At 44.4% G+C, this 13,935-nt stretch overlaps 3 protein-coding genes across 3 annotated transcripts; 2 read left to right on the top strand and 1 right to left on the bottom strand.

Annotated features, from left to right (window-relative positions):
- Positions 1–5,394: 5,394 nt before the first annotated feature.
- Positions 5,395–5,877, bottom strand: N7484_008181 (DUF1365-domain-containing protein; the record flags this gene model as incomplete). The annotated part of the gene is made up of 1 exon (XM_057118568.1): positions 5,395–5,877. The coding sequence occupies one exon, from the start codon at positions 5,875–5,877 to the stop codon at positions 5,395–5,397; it is 483 nt and encodes a 160-aa protein (XP_056971603.1).
- Positions 5,878–8,277: 2,400 nt separating this feature from the next.
- On the top strand, positions 8,278–9,787 carry N7484_008182 (MFS general substrate transporter; the record flags this gene model as incomplete). The annotated part of the gene is made up of 4 exons (XM_057118569.1): positions 8,278–8,360; positions 8,417–9,301; positions 9,355–9,442; positions 9,494–9,787. The coding sequence occupies 4 exons, from the start codon at positions 8,278–8,280 to the stop codon at positions 9,785–9,787; spliced, it is 1,350 nt and encodes a 449-aa protein (XP_056971604.1).
- Positions 9,788–11,385: 1,598 nt separating this feature from the next.
- N7484_008183 (uncharacterized protein) lies at positions 11,386–12,792 on the top strand (the record flags this gene model as incomplete). The annotated part of the gene is made up of 1 exon (XM_057118570.1): positions 11,386–12,792. One exon carries the CDS (start codon positions 11,386–11,388, stop codon positions 12,790–12,792), a length of 1,407 nt encoding a protein of 468 aa, XP_056971605.1.
- Between the last annotated feature and the right edge of the window lie 1,143 nt (positions 12,793–13,935).

Here is a 13,935-nt window from a genome sequence, read left to right on the forward strand (position 1 = left end):
ACTCTAAATTATTACAAGTGCCCCACTACCAAGAAATTGGCGGGTAGATTTAATTCGCAAGCCTTTCATAACTCTATGGAAATAAAAATACTCAGGCAGCTAACACACTTGGCTTATGTTACAATTTTTCACCAATAAACGATAAGGTAATCCCTTTTACAGTGCTTCCGGAAACTAGTGTTACCATCTATACTCTCATGTGTTGTGTTTTCTTTAGAGACTCAACGCCAAGACGTGCTATGTTATATAGACTAGCGTCGGAATAAAGGTAATTCCGCATTTTATTAGCAATGGATGCCCCTCACCTTCAGCAACCACTTATGACCTGTTGGTATTCCAACGCCTGTTTTCCCTATCTTGGGATAATTGTACGTCAGATCATTGATAGAACGTCTTTTGCCTCATCATGCTATACGATATCAACAAGTTTCCCCCTGAGATCATATTTCTCGTTTGTGAAAACCTTCCAAACTCTGCTTCTTTCTTTACAGCAATGACGAGTGGTCACAAAATCTACGACACCATCAAAGAATACATTCCTAAAATTTTGACCAAGATAGTCATATCACAGATGGCTTCTTTGCGTAACACTAGCGATGCTCTCTATGAAGTACTTCAAAGCGTTCGCCCTACCCCGCGTGCTTTTCGGAATCTCCGAGACCAAGCGAGATTTTTGACACAGACCTTGGTTGCCCTGAAGGGCGCGACAAAACATTGAGGTAACGATATACTAGCACTAGAGCTACCGATTCAACAATGTGATCTACAACGTGCATCTATCACCCAGAAGATCGCCAGATATATCGTGCAGCCAGGAGACAAAGCAATCGTGCAATGGGCACACATGGTTTCTAGCTACAACGTGACATTCAGAGTGGCTCTGGGGAATGCAAGACTGTGCGTATTCAGTCTTTCTACTAAGTGGTGACATTATCTAATAGTCTCATTTAGTCAACAAGTTTCCCTTACCAGCGTCGTGCTTCAGCAATATCAAAGCATGATTCGGGATGCTCAGTCAGACTTAAATGACCTAGCAGATTGTCCCATAATTGCAGATCTGATTCAGGAGAAGTCTGAGACAGAAGAAATGGTTGCACGAGAAAAGAAATCCGTCAAACAGTGCCTTTCTATCTGCAATAGAGCTTTAAAGTTCACTGACACGTATCAAGCCCATCAGTGGCAACCAACTTTCATCTCTTCTATCGACGAATTACTTCCTAGAGAAGAAAAACAGGGTTTGGAGAAGTTTCTATAAAGCATTGAACAATCATCGGCCTCATGATGTCTAAGGTTTAATACAAACCAAATGCCCCTTATAGCCCAGACTTGCACAATGAATTGACTTGGCTGCACGAGCCAATCCCGAGTTGACATTCAGTTAATAAAAAAATGAGACCACGAAAGATATACCAGGATGCTCAGTTAATCCATGAATATGGTATTGTAAATTTGAAACGGAACTCCAGCTTCGGATACCGGTCATTATCTTAAGCCATCAACCTTTCATTTATATCTATTGAATAAATATTCGGACTAGTGCCTTAGCAGTGGGGTCCGAAAAATAAAAGCGATCTTTAGGGGGGAAGCTGATTTCGCTACCAACTGTACTTTCAGCGTCTGATATGAGATATTAGCTAGGAAAAGCCAATATATTACTCATACAAGTCTACCTGGTGAAGAAGGGAACGCTCGTTAGCAGCACACTTGAGGATGTGCGGGTCGATCCAGCTACACAAACAACAACACAAGCAAACATAGGTTGCATGAGATATTCGCGGGGAGCACCTACATGTGCAGGTCAGAGAGGTGTAGAAGCGTGCTATTCAATAATGTCTTCCAGGTCCTAGATATATACAAGTCCTCCATTCCAGTACTGTAAAACCGACGTCATGATACGGGTCGGAAAAACTTCATCTGGTCTAAATTGTAATATCAAGTAACGCGGGTTCCTGTTGGGAAATAAATCAAAAGGATCACAAGGAACTCAAATTGGGGATCATATCTAGAGAACTAAAATTGTCATGACCAGCACGTGACGTGTCACGTGTAACAATGTGTAGGAAACCGCAACCGTTCCCCACTACACTAGTTAAAGCCACTACTGTTCAAAAGGAGTTAATAACCAATCATTGCTATCGTATGACATTGACAAGCGATCTTTGAGTGACGTTTTTGACACGGGGTGCTGTTTCCCCTAACAATCCTCGGCTAATGTATTTGACAATGTGAAATTTGAAGGTAGATCTTGAGACTGAAAGGATAGGTGTTTCTATGCCCAAGTCTCCCTTTCAGTTGGCCTTTCTTCATGACAAAGCTGAACAGCTAGTGGTTGTTGTAAATGATGGATAAATCACAACGTGACAAATAACAGTGTTAAGATCATCTTTCGTGCTGGTAGTAGGTAAAGTGGTGGTGAATAAAGTGGTGGTAGATAGCGTTGCAGTAGAGGTAGTGGCGCTAAATGGAGTGACTGTAGGTGACATACCTGTAGATGGAGTTGCTGTAGAAATAGTGGGGAATAGTGAACTCTTGGTAACAGAATCTAAGGCAGTCCGCAATGTGGGGTAAGAGAGTAATTTTGTTGTGAATACTTCTGACTCAGATGGAATGCACCAGCTACCAGCCTTGAGTCCCTCATTGAGTACGCAGGTCGATCTCTGTCCATTTTTATTGAAAAAAGTAACTAAGCCCGTCTAATATACCTGTATCCAAGCAACTGATGAACCATCTTCTGTGCCGCATATATCAACGCTGAGTGTAGACTTTTGCTCACTAAGCTCTAGTAATATATTAGCAGCGGCAATATATCTGAACTATGACGGTGAATAGTAATTGAACAATCATCCCCATCTAGTTTGGCAAAAGATGTAGAGTAACCCGTGCAGCCATGGTTATCGCTAGACCATATCAAACACTGCCGATCGTAGTCTATAACCTCGAAGATTCCGGCTCTAGAAATGAATGTATGAATGAAGACTAGAATTGCAATTGACAGAGGATGCATCTTTGCAATATCGGTAATGATAAAATTCAAATGTGACGAGCTCTGAATCCACTATGAAATACATATAAGAACCGGAAAGGCCATGAGGAAAGGAAAGAAAATTCTGACGGGACAAAGGAATATAGTCCCTAGCGAAATTCACTGCCCCCACCGCGTTCGTTTATCTCGGGAACTCACTGCCACAACCTTAGCTGCAGAGCTTTCATTGATCGGCCCACACTAATGCAAAGGCATCCAGAAAGTGCTCGCTACCTAGTTTATGCCGACCGACATTTAAGCCCAACATTCAGAACACTTGGTGAAATATAATGACATAAGAAATATTGTCAAGCACGGTGCATTTTCTTAGTGAGAAATCAACCCTAAGGCCATAGAAGTGAGTCTTAGGAAAAGAAAAGGCAAGCGTTGGAGAGGAAGCAGATTTCGATAGTGACTCTCAATGAGTTCATCAAACACCTCTTGGCCCTTTCAATTAACAAGAAAATTTGATGCGCCATGGTCATGGTTTTATATTCTTCACTTTTCAAGGGATGGTGATAGTGTCGGTTGATTCACATAAAGGTTGAAGAATGCCCCCCTCATGCACATCCCACGACAGATCTTTGACTTTATCGTCAATGGGCTGCCTTTCGTTCCAGCAAAAAGAAAACAGACTTCGAAGAGCTATTTTAAGATTGATAGGTGGATCAAGAAGACTGCTTAGGTAGGTGCTAGCCCTGCACTTGTTGGCTTAAAACTGCGGAATGATTGGAACCTCAGGGTGCAGATCTTGTCAACGCCATTACATTCTTTTAGTGACAAGTTATCTAGAGGGTGAGTTACATTACGACCAAGACCTAATTCCCTAGTAAGTCTAGCCTGGATACGTCTACGAGGAAAATAAATTCACTGTGACACTGCCAGAGATTAGAGATATAGGCACCGATCACTGCAAGATAAAGCGCCCGGATATTACTATACGCGGGTGAAGCCATTTCTCTAGGCGCTGAAATCTTTTGCCTTTCAAGAAGGGCTAGACGGAAGTTGTTTGAAAAGCATCCAGTTCGCACACAGTATTATTTTTCTTGGGAGAAAAAGATTCGTGAAATACAAGAGACAGGAATTTGTGGGATGAAAGGAACGATCTCAAAGTCTCATGAACCTACTCCGATATGTGTCTTCTATCTAAAAAAGTGAGAAAAATGTGGCAAATTATGTTACAAGAGCCTAGATGCCCTCGAGTGTCTACAATTATGAGCGATGGAATCAGAGGGGAAATTGTCGCCTCGGAAGAACGGCTCAGATATTGAAGACTCACTACAAATGTACACTCATGCTGAACTGATCATATAACTACGCCAATACGAATTTGAATTTCAGTTTTGTATGATTGCTTGTCTGTCAAAAATAAACAGCCTTTTGGATTGAGACAGACGCTACATATATTTCCGCTACAGTGGTGTAGAATTTCAGCAAACTAATTTTCGGATGAGCCCCGAGCCCCAGGCATAGAGTTGCCTGAACTCGAGGCTTTGACTGCCAACATATCAAAGTATAGATTTGAAACATGCCCAAATGTTTAAACCCGCCACGCCAACCATTACGAATGGTACATAGGCGCCACTAGCCGGCTCGGTCGTTATGATTCCTGCAAGATGAATGGCCAGAATTGTAAGACCGGCTTTGAGAAGAGCTTCTTGCATCATCAGGATGGCATCTCGGCTTAGTCCAATCAGTTCAAAGTCTCCTTGTTTGATGGATCCTATCGAGAACCCTCCTATCCAGTGCCCCAGAAAAAGACGAATCAGAGCACGTCTATATGCGTGAAATTGCTGATTCGAGCAATTTTGCATTATCAAATAGTCTGTTAAAGAGAGGCCTTTGAACGATTGGTAGTCTATCTGACGTGGGAAATTGAGCTTCGTGGGGGCAGTCCGTAGCATGGATATAGCTCTCCAGCGCCAGTCTAGAGGCTCAAGCCAGGAATCTACCTCTTCTTGCGGAAACAAGGAAGTAAACTCTTGGGGATGTGATGACCACACCGTGCGAGTTCGCTCATTATCCAGGAGTTCACTCTCCATAGCTGCAGACGGAGACCTATAGTGAAAGAATCTGGAGTAAAAGGTCGGTGTGTTGACTTGAAAGACTATCTGCTCGTAATTTCTGTGATTTTCATCTTCTTTGGCCCGCAGGGAGCACATGAAGCCTTCTTTAGTTGATTCAAGACCATTTGAATGGATAAGGCGAACCCTCTCGCAGTGCTCTCCGGGAGTAATGTATTTCACAGTCTTAATGTGAGACTGTCTCTGGACTGCGGAGGATAAAATCAAATGAAAATATTTCTCCAATGTTCTACGAAACAGTCAGTATTTTGTATACTTCAAATTACCGGGGATGATCAAAGTGCAACCTTACCTTTCAGAAAGCCTTGCAGACTTTGCGATGGACGTTTTCATAGGCTCCGCTCTTGTCTGAATATCCAGTTCTTTTTTCGTATGTAACAAGTAAATCTTCGAAGCTTTGAACAGAATACGAAATACCACAACAGTGCACATGGGAACCCACCACCAGTTCAAGAGGAAGAGCATGGAGGAGCCTAGACTCGCAGTGGCAGCGTCAAGGGGTGGGCGGATAGAGGTCACTTCAGCTTGCATGACTGCTTTACTTCCCTTTTTCAGGGTCACCATGATGTTGATATTTCGCAATGGAAGGGCACAAGGGTCAGACGAGTCAATCACATAGCTAGCCTCGAGGGGAGTGAAAGGTGAAACTTGTAAATCCTTCTTAAATTCGCCTCGAAAGCAGAAGCGACCTGTGTCTAGCGCATTCTTCCGCGAGTTTCGTGTTAGCCATAGTCGACGCTCGCCATACGATGTTTGAAGCTGAACGATCATTGCAGTGAGCTCTTTATTGGCACTATACAGGTACCAAAATGCGAGTGGATTGTTTAACTGCCATGTGACACTTGGGGGCGTTAAGAGGTATGCAAAAGGCCACTCGGCAGGATCCTCTCCCTATGAATCGTCAGTCATGATCTCATCAATCTGTTACTCATTGATAACAACCTCGGATAATAGAAAGGTCTGTAGCTTTTGAGTCATAGAAAGGTCGGCTCCACCGTTAAATGCGTGATCTTCAGGTCTGATACTGAACCATGCTTTTTTGATAGGCAGGAAGGACCCAGGGCAATAAGGTGGCTCAACAGTAACCAAGGGGCTATAGCAGGCATTTAGGCCAACTGGATACCCTACGTAGAGGTATGAATGGTGATAATCGTCTTTAAAACCGGATCGGCGTAGGTGCCGGAGATCGCATGGGAACATTGTAACCCGTCCGTGAAAGGCCTTTTTGGTGTGAAGATTCTTATTAATCTCTTGGACTTGAGGCGCGTTATCTGATCTGTAGGCCGGGTTCTTATTTTGATCCCGAATAGCATGCACATGACAGCCACCTTGCCAAGGCTTTTCCATACAACCAGAAGGGGCTGCGGGTGGATTTTTGTCATGCTTCGACTCCAAATATTCGAATTGTGTTTGCCAAAACGCGATCGAGACAAAGATAGCCAAAATGACCACAATGCTTGTCCGAGAGAGCTCTGCAAAGTGTGTAAAGGCGACGAGTAGAATATTCTCAATGAGACCCAATGTCGCTTTCCCCTCCAGTATCTGGCGGAATAGGAAGGAAAAAAGGAGGGAAGATATGATATACCAGGAAGCCATAGCGTCGCAGATTCAGAGGTAAAAGAGAAAATAACAACATAAGGTGGGAATAAAGACATTCGTTCGCCGTTGATATATAGCAGTGGGTTTAACTATCAAGTAGCCCAGACACGAGAGGGCGCTGTGGTGCTTCTTTTTTTCCCGAACATAGAGTGGAAGTAAATTGATTCAACATACTTTCAGGGCTCATCTGTCAAAATACTTTCGCATACCGTATGTTCCTTTTGTGACATTTTGAAACAATTTCACCACCTCATTCTTTCCTTCAAGACCTTCGTTGTACAACAGGTGACTTTACACATACCTCCTCGACTTCTCGATATTCTTAGATGCGTTGAATAGATCAACAGAATGGCTAGTATTATGATATTAGCACCTGAGCCTTCAGTGCCTCCTATGATTGGTCCATAAAGGAATTTGCAGTGAGCATAGTAATATTTCATGGATTAGTGTTATTACGGTTGAGGAACAAGTCGATATGATGCTATATGGTTCGTGGTGCGCTGATATTATAACACATCCTTTCTCCGCCCAAATTCCACAATGAGTGGTTTCACATTTTCCAGGTATGCAAGAATCAATGCGCTCATAGACGAATTGAATGAAGACCTCCAGCGTTTGAAACAACGTGGTAAGGAAGAGCTCGGCTAGGTGATCCATTGCATGCCTATAAATCTATTGACGCACATTGGGCTTCTGCGTAACTGTGGGCAGATGTGGTGAAAAGGCATTTAATTGTTGCAGTTTCCTCGCTAACGTACTCATTTTATTCACCAAATTTTGACCACCTATGCCCATCTTCGTTTGAACACTCCGGCGCTCCAACAATCTATAATGTAATTTCTATTCAACCAATCTATTGAACCACCCCAATGATCGTCAACTGGCCACTCTATTAAGAAATACGAATTTTATGTGGTGCTATAGGCGAATTTGACTTTTCCTTCAGTTCTACGGTAAAGTGGGCATGGCTTGTTTGACTTAAGACTAATTTAGGAAAAGCTAGGGAGTATGCATCAATTGCTGTATGTTTATTTAGCATATCTTAGAAGCTCGGGGCAAGTAACTATTTTGCTTGAACTTAATAGTCCAGTTGTAGAGATTCCGGATCCTGTCTCGCCCAGTGCCGTAATTTGAAGCTGAAATAATGCTGAATTACGGGCAAATTATGGATCGCCTTTGCTTCGGATATTCCTGTCTGTTGAAAGGAACGCGATAGTCACTGCTATATTAGAATATCTTGCTATCATAAATTTGAAAGTCAGGCGTGAGTATATTACCTGCTGTTCACCAAATTCGAGCCCTACACCTGCAAGAAGTGCAAGGCTGGTCCTGGATCATCCCCTCTCTGCATTTCATTATTTCGTGCCTTTTACTTCCACAAATCGAGTTCGCATGATACTTGGGTGCTGCGATATGGCCAAACAGCACGAAAGCTTTGCTGTAAACTGTCAGCCTCCAGATCTGCACGAGCCGCTATCATTGCCAAACTTCGATACCGAAAAGCAACTAGCTCATTCTCATGAGGTAGATTCTCAGCCAATGGCTTTTTGCCCAGGTATCCATCATAGCGCAATGCCATATCGCGGTGCTCGCACCTGGTGCGTCAAGCGGAAAATCTTGATATCCATAGGCGCGATTGCCTCTTTTCTGGTTATGTAAGTCACGGTCCATGTTGGTAAGCGAGCAAGTATCTTACTAGATTTGCATGAAGTACACTAGCGACTTCAATCTATATCGCCAGTATCCCAGGTATTATGCAGGAATTCAACGTTGGACGAACACTGGCCATATCTCCTGTCACATTCTACGCAATGGGCTTCGTCGTTGGCCCAATGTGCACATCTGCTCTTTCGGAAGAGTTTGGAAGACAGTACATCTACAAGACATCGCTTCTACTGCATGTTATTTTCACAGTAATAGCCGGATGCGCGACAGACTTTTATACAATTGCCCTTTGTCGCGCCATTTCGGGACTGGTGGGCTCTCCTGCTATAACAGTCTTCGCCGGCGTCCTGAATGACCTCTGGAGGATGCCTGAAGACAGGCTTGGGGTCCTACTCTTCGTATTTTATGGCCTGGGGGGGGCTATCGCTCCAGAGATTGGGCCCGTGGTTGGAGAGTCCATTGTAGCTTCCTATGGATGGCGATGGTCCTTCTGGCTTACTGCCATTCTTGTTGGGACCTGCTTCCTTGCCATGTTATTCGTCCCGGAAACCTTCGAGCCTGAAATCAGGCGGAAAGCACTGAACCTACCTCGCGATAGCTGGCGCAAGGCCCTCGCACCGGCTTTTGCGCGACCTGTTCATATGCTCTTGGTAGAACCAATCATATTTCCTACCACTGCAATCGTCACGATGAGTCAAATCGTCATCTTCATTCTCTATGCTGGTTACCCTACTGTACTGGAGCGAATTTACGGGTTTTCCTCTTACCAAGTGGGATTGGCGTTTTTACCACTCCTAGTTGGATCCCTACTCGCTGCGCCTGTCTTGGCGTTGGTAGACCGGCGCAAACGGGGACTAGTCAGCCCCACCCCCGAAGATAATCTGCCAGGGGCTATGCTAGCAGCTATTCTCTTGCCAGCAAGCATCTTTTGGTGAGTCTCTAAAACAACAAACACCGTGAGACACTGCCTAACGGAATGTTCAGGCTGGCTTGGACTGCCCGTCCAACAATCCATTGGATTTGTCCCCTCCTAGCGGGCGTTCCGTACGGGCTCGGGTTTGCCCTCTCCCAGGTCAGTATGCTCCAGAACTATCTCCTTGCTAGAGGCTAACTTTTGGTACAGCTGGTCTATCCTCTTTATAAAAATGAGGTATACGGTGCCGGTCTCGGTGCTTCCTCCTTAGCCATCGATGTATCCATGCGATACTTGCTTTCCTGTGTATTCCCGCTTTTCACAATTCCACTTATAGATTGCATTGGGTTTGATTGGGTCATGACCGCGTGTGCTCTCGTGATGATTGCGCTTGCACCGGTTCCATGGTTGCTGCAGAAGCATGGACTTTTGCTACGAGGTCGAAGTTACTATCTTGCCAATGCCAAACAAAACATGGCAGTGACGGTAGGGGAATCTGTCTGAGAAGGTAGAGGCAAATTCACGATGAAAATCACAAACACTCAATCAGGTTGCTACTATATTGCTAGGAGCACGGATTCGCTACGATTTCAAGCTAGGCTCCGAAGGCCTCCTTGACTTATATAATACACGGCCGTTGCACTATCACAGGGTGGGATTTGCTTGCCACTCGAGAACATGCTGCGCTATCGTAATTTAGATATTAAGTAAAGCTTTAGACTTATATAATCAGAAAGCGCTTTCAGTCATTGTATCTTTAGTTAAAGATAGTAGTTTTAATATAAAAATAAAAGCTAAATTTGACTTTCCTACAAAACCGTGGTTGGCTTCTTTCTGTGGAATCTCCAGGTCCGCACGGTAGATACATATATTAGGGTAAGTAAACAATTCATTCAATATCAGTGGAGCCCTATATTAATTTAGAGAGGTCTGCAAGTCTTAGCTAGATAATAACGATTGATTAGGAGCCTCAATCATGACTAGGCTTTTTCAAGTGATAGTATCTAGGTTATCAAGGGGCTTTTAGTTGGTGGCATATTATATTGATAATATTCGCTGTTTGGTAAGATACTTCTAAGAGATTATTTTATCGTATCGGCGGTAGTAGGCATCCTAGGGCGGAAATGCTCAATTGATGAATATGAGGAACTCAGTAGAATAGAACATAGCAAAATCATTGATGGTTTTACGGGGTCATAGTGATATATATGCTCAATTTTAATTGACTGCTCAATTGAGAATCGAAGTAATGGATTGACAGTAGGACCGATTCGATCAATTTTGATAATTAGTCTGGATAGAGAACCACGTTTAGGAAGAGTGTTGAATCTAGGATGCGAGCAATATATTTAGGATCGGACATCAATGGGCTCAACAGATTGATCGAGTAATAATCAACTATATACCTTTCATCATAGAGCCCATCAATCTTATTGATTCGTATAGAACATCGATTCGGGTCCATTGGATGGATCCGAGACGACTCCAACGCTACTATCAGTGGCAGTGAGATCCTGGAATTTTTGGTCAATGAATATGATGAAATTTTATGGTACTATATTCTCATATTTGTCTGCTGTGTATCTGTCTTTCTGTTTTAAACTGAGAGGCTGGGCACCCTTTAAAGTAGATATTAGGGACACAATCAAATTGATACAGGATGGATCGAAATTAGTTTCACCACTTACACACGGGGATTCTATCTCGAACCCTCTTTTGAAACACGCTTACCTATTACAGTTACTTTTCCCCTGAACCCCTGTCTTGGCAGTAATTTAATACACGTGTAAATAACAGCATAAAAATAGGTTCTGTATTAGACCTGTATGGTTCTTAGGGTTTCTAGAACGTTGACCCTGCAAACAGGCCAAACAGAGGGGGTGTTTGCTCTTCTCGTCTGGAGACGTGGCAGGAGTTCGAATCCCACTCCCGTCAACCGCGCATCTCTACACCGAGCGCGTTGTATAGAGACAGTACTAGTGGGTAAAGTTTATTTGCTTTGTGTAGCAAGCTTGACCTTCTAATGGAGGACTAGCATTTGCTTGACTGACTGGTTGTGATCATGCTGACGTTGGATCCTTTGGAGCGTTCAGACGAAGACGATGACTACTGATTCGTATCCCGATGAACGTGATTTTCAACCGCATGTCCTTGAACCAGGAGATCAAGATTCGCAATATGCTCCCACTCCAGGATACTACGGTCGCACGCCTGCGTTAAGCTGTGGGCTGAGCCCTTCCCCCGAGTATCACTCCGAGCACGATCTAGAAGACCTGTGCCAACATCAAACCGAAAGACCCAGACTGCTCCAGCTATCCGAGTGGCACGATGGGATGCTAAGTGACGAGCTTCCGGCAAACTGCATCCAATATACGATAGAATGGAAAGTTACGGTGAATAAGAAGGTGCTCTCACGAGACACTGAAGAGGATGTAGTCCTGGCTCCGAGTGCTTATTGGCCGAAGACCCTGAAGGGTAAGCTTGAGAGGTTGTTAGAAGGGAAGATCCCCCGTAAAGGAAGGGTAAGGTCGGACGACACCTCGATCGCTGTATCGGTGAATGATCGCTCCCAACGCGACCTGATGAAACGGTTTGACCATCTCGACATCGATTGGACTGTTGTTGAAAAGCAGCTGCTGAAGTGGGGCGAACTATTTCGTCGAGGCAAGAAACTGAGGCTAAGTATTACCTTCAAATATGTTGAAGACAACTGTCTCCACAAAATTACCTCGGGTAGGGTCGAGAAAAGAGGAAGGTCATCGGTCACTAAACGAATGCTCAATGAGCGAGACGCTCAACTGGATGCCGAAGAAAACGTGTCTGGGCAAGAATCGATATGGCGGGGTGTTTACAACCTGATGCGTTGCCCATCCTCCTCATGCCATCTCGGCCCACATTGCTGGCAAGACCCCCACGGGAAAAAGCATTATAAATTGAGGAGCCATCAACTGAAGTGTTTGATCGCCTTTGTGGAGAAAGGCGGCACCTTGCAGTCTCATGAAGACGTCCCAGATAATTTCCGTGAAGAACTATATATGGAAGAGCGGCACAGGATGGATAGCCAACAATCTCAGAAGAACAAGATGGTAGGCACCCCAGGAAGCTGTCAGCCTATCAATATCAACTTCAATGGGATGCAATCTTCCCCGCAACGAGACACGTCCAACCCAACCGCAGCTTCAGCAATGGTTCTGCCACCCAATGTCCAAGTCATGGAAAACCTCGATCTTACTGGGCTAAGAGATGAAGCTGTCAAAGATTACTGCGCATGGCATGAATCGAATGTTGGCGACGAAAATCTGAAAGCACAGTTTCGGCAAGCATGCAATGTGGCGTTAGCCAATGGTCTTGATCTTAGACTGATTCACGAGGACCAAGATCCCTCATTCTTCATCGACAAAGGGATTGTGGTGGGTATTGCACGCCAATTCGTGAGAGATATTGGCCAATGGGTTAAGTGTGTAAGGAATGTCTCGCTGGACGACCAAGCTACGCAGGCCGCAGCTTGAACACACATGAAAGCGTAAGAAGGCGCTCGTATAGACACTAGATTGGCTTTTAAATCACTTCTGTTTTATGCAAATCCTTAATTAGATGATTAAACCACAACTGTATACACAAAAAGTAGAGCCGGCAGAGAATCGAGTAATTTTTGTAGCTGTTAGTATTTATATATTGTGTCACTGTAAGGCCTAACGCCAGATCGCCTCTAACGCTACCAACTAGCAATGGGTGTCAATGACCACCCCAGAATGTCGGAAATGACCCAAGGCACTCTGTTTTCGAGATCCAACAACCTCAATGCACCGCTCGAGGAAAGTTTGAAATCCTTGTTCTGGGTCTTCCTCATACCGCACAAAGTTCCGTCTAATATATGCCTTCAACTCAGAGAAGAACTCCTCAAGTCAGGTGAGTAAGGTGGTAGATACACGAGCTTTACTCCTGCTTCGATGCACATTTCCTCAATACGATCAGAATGGTGGAAGGATGCGTTATCCATAACTAGAACGGACCTTGGTTCAGGCCATCTCCCACAATGCCGAAGAAGCTGATCAATGAAGTCCTCGAAGACTGCAGCATCCGTGGAGCCCTGGAATACACGAGAGATTACAATTCCATTTTGGCAATATGCGGGCAGTATCTGGTACCGCTGGTCACGATGAAAGTTGGCTACCTGCAATGGTGCCGTGCCTAACGGAGACCAGCCAGCCCTTCGGAACCCGATTCGTTTATCACACCCAGACTCATCCACGTAGACCAAATGGTACGACTGAAAGCCTGACAGGTTATGTATGTAGAAATCCCGTAGATCCGCATTCTGTTCCTTTGCTCTCTGTCGAGCCACCTTCTTTGACCAACCCACCGAAGCAAGAGCGCGTTTAAGGCTTGAATTTGTGACCTGAACACGAAACTCGTCCCATAAAAAGATTGCCATCTCGTCCACATATAGACCGGGCTTTTCGAGGAGGCGATCACATAGTGCTTCTATCATCGGAGGCGTTACAGTCCGTCGTCGACCTACTCGAGTTGGGGGTGCTCTGACATTTCCGAACCGGCGAAGGTTGTTGCTGATGTTGATAATTGAACGTTATACTACATTCAGCAGCTTTGGCCATTTGCGAGGCAGTCAGTGATTTGCTCAATATCATGTG

The sequence above is a fragment of the Penicillium longicatenatum genome (genome assembly GCF_028827895.1).
Source record: "Penicillium longicatenatum strain IBT 33135 chromosome Unknown contig_4_segment0_segment0, whole genome shotgun sequence".
Classification (NCBI taxonomy): Eukaryota; Fungi; Ascomycota; class Eurotiomycetes; order Eurotiales; family Aspergillaceae; genus Penicillium; species Penicillium longicatenatum.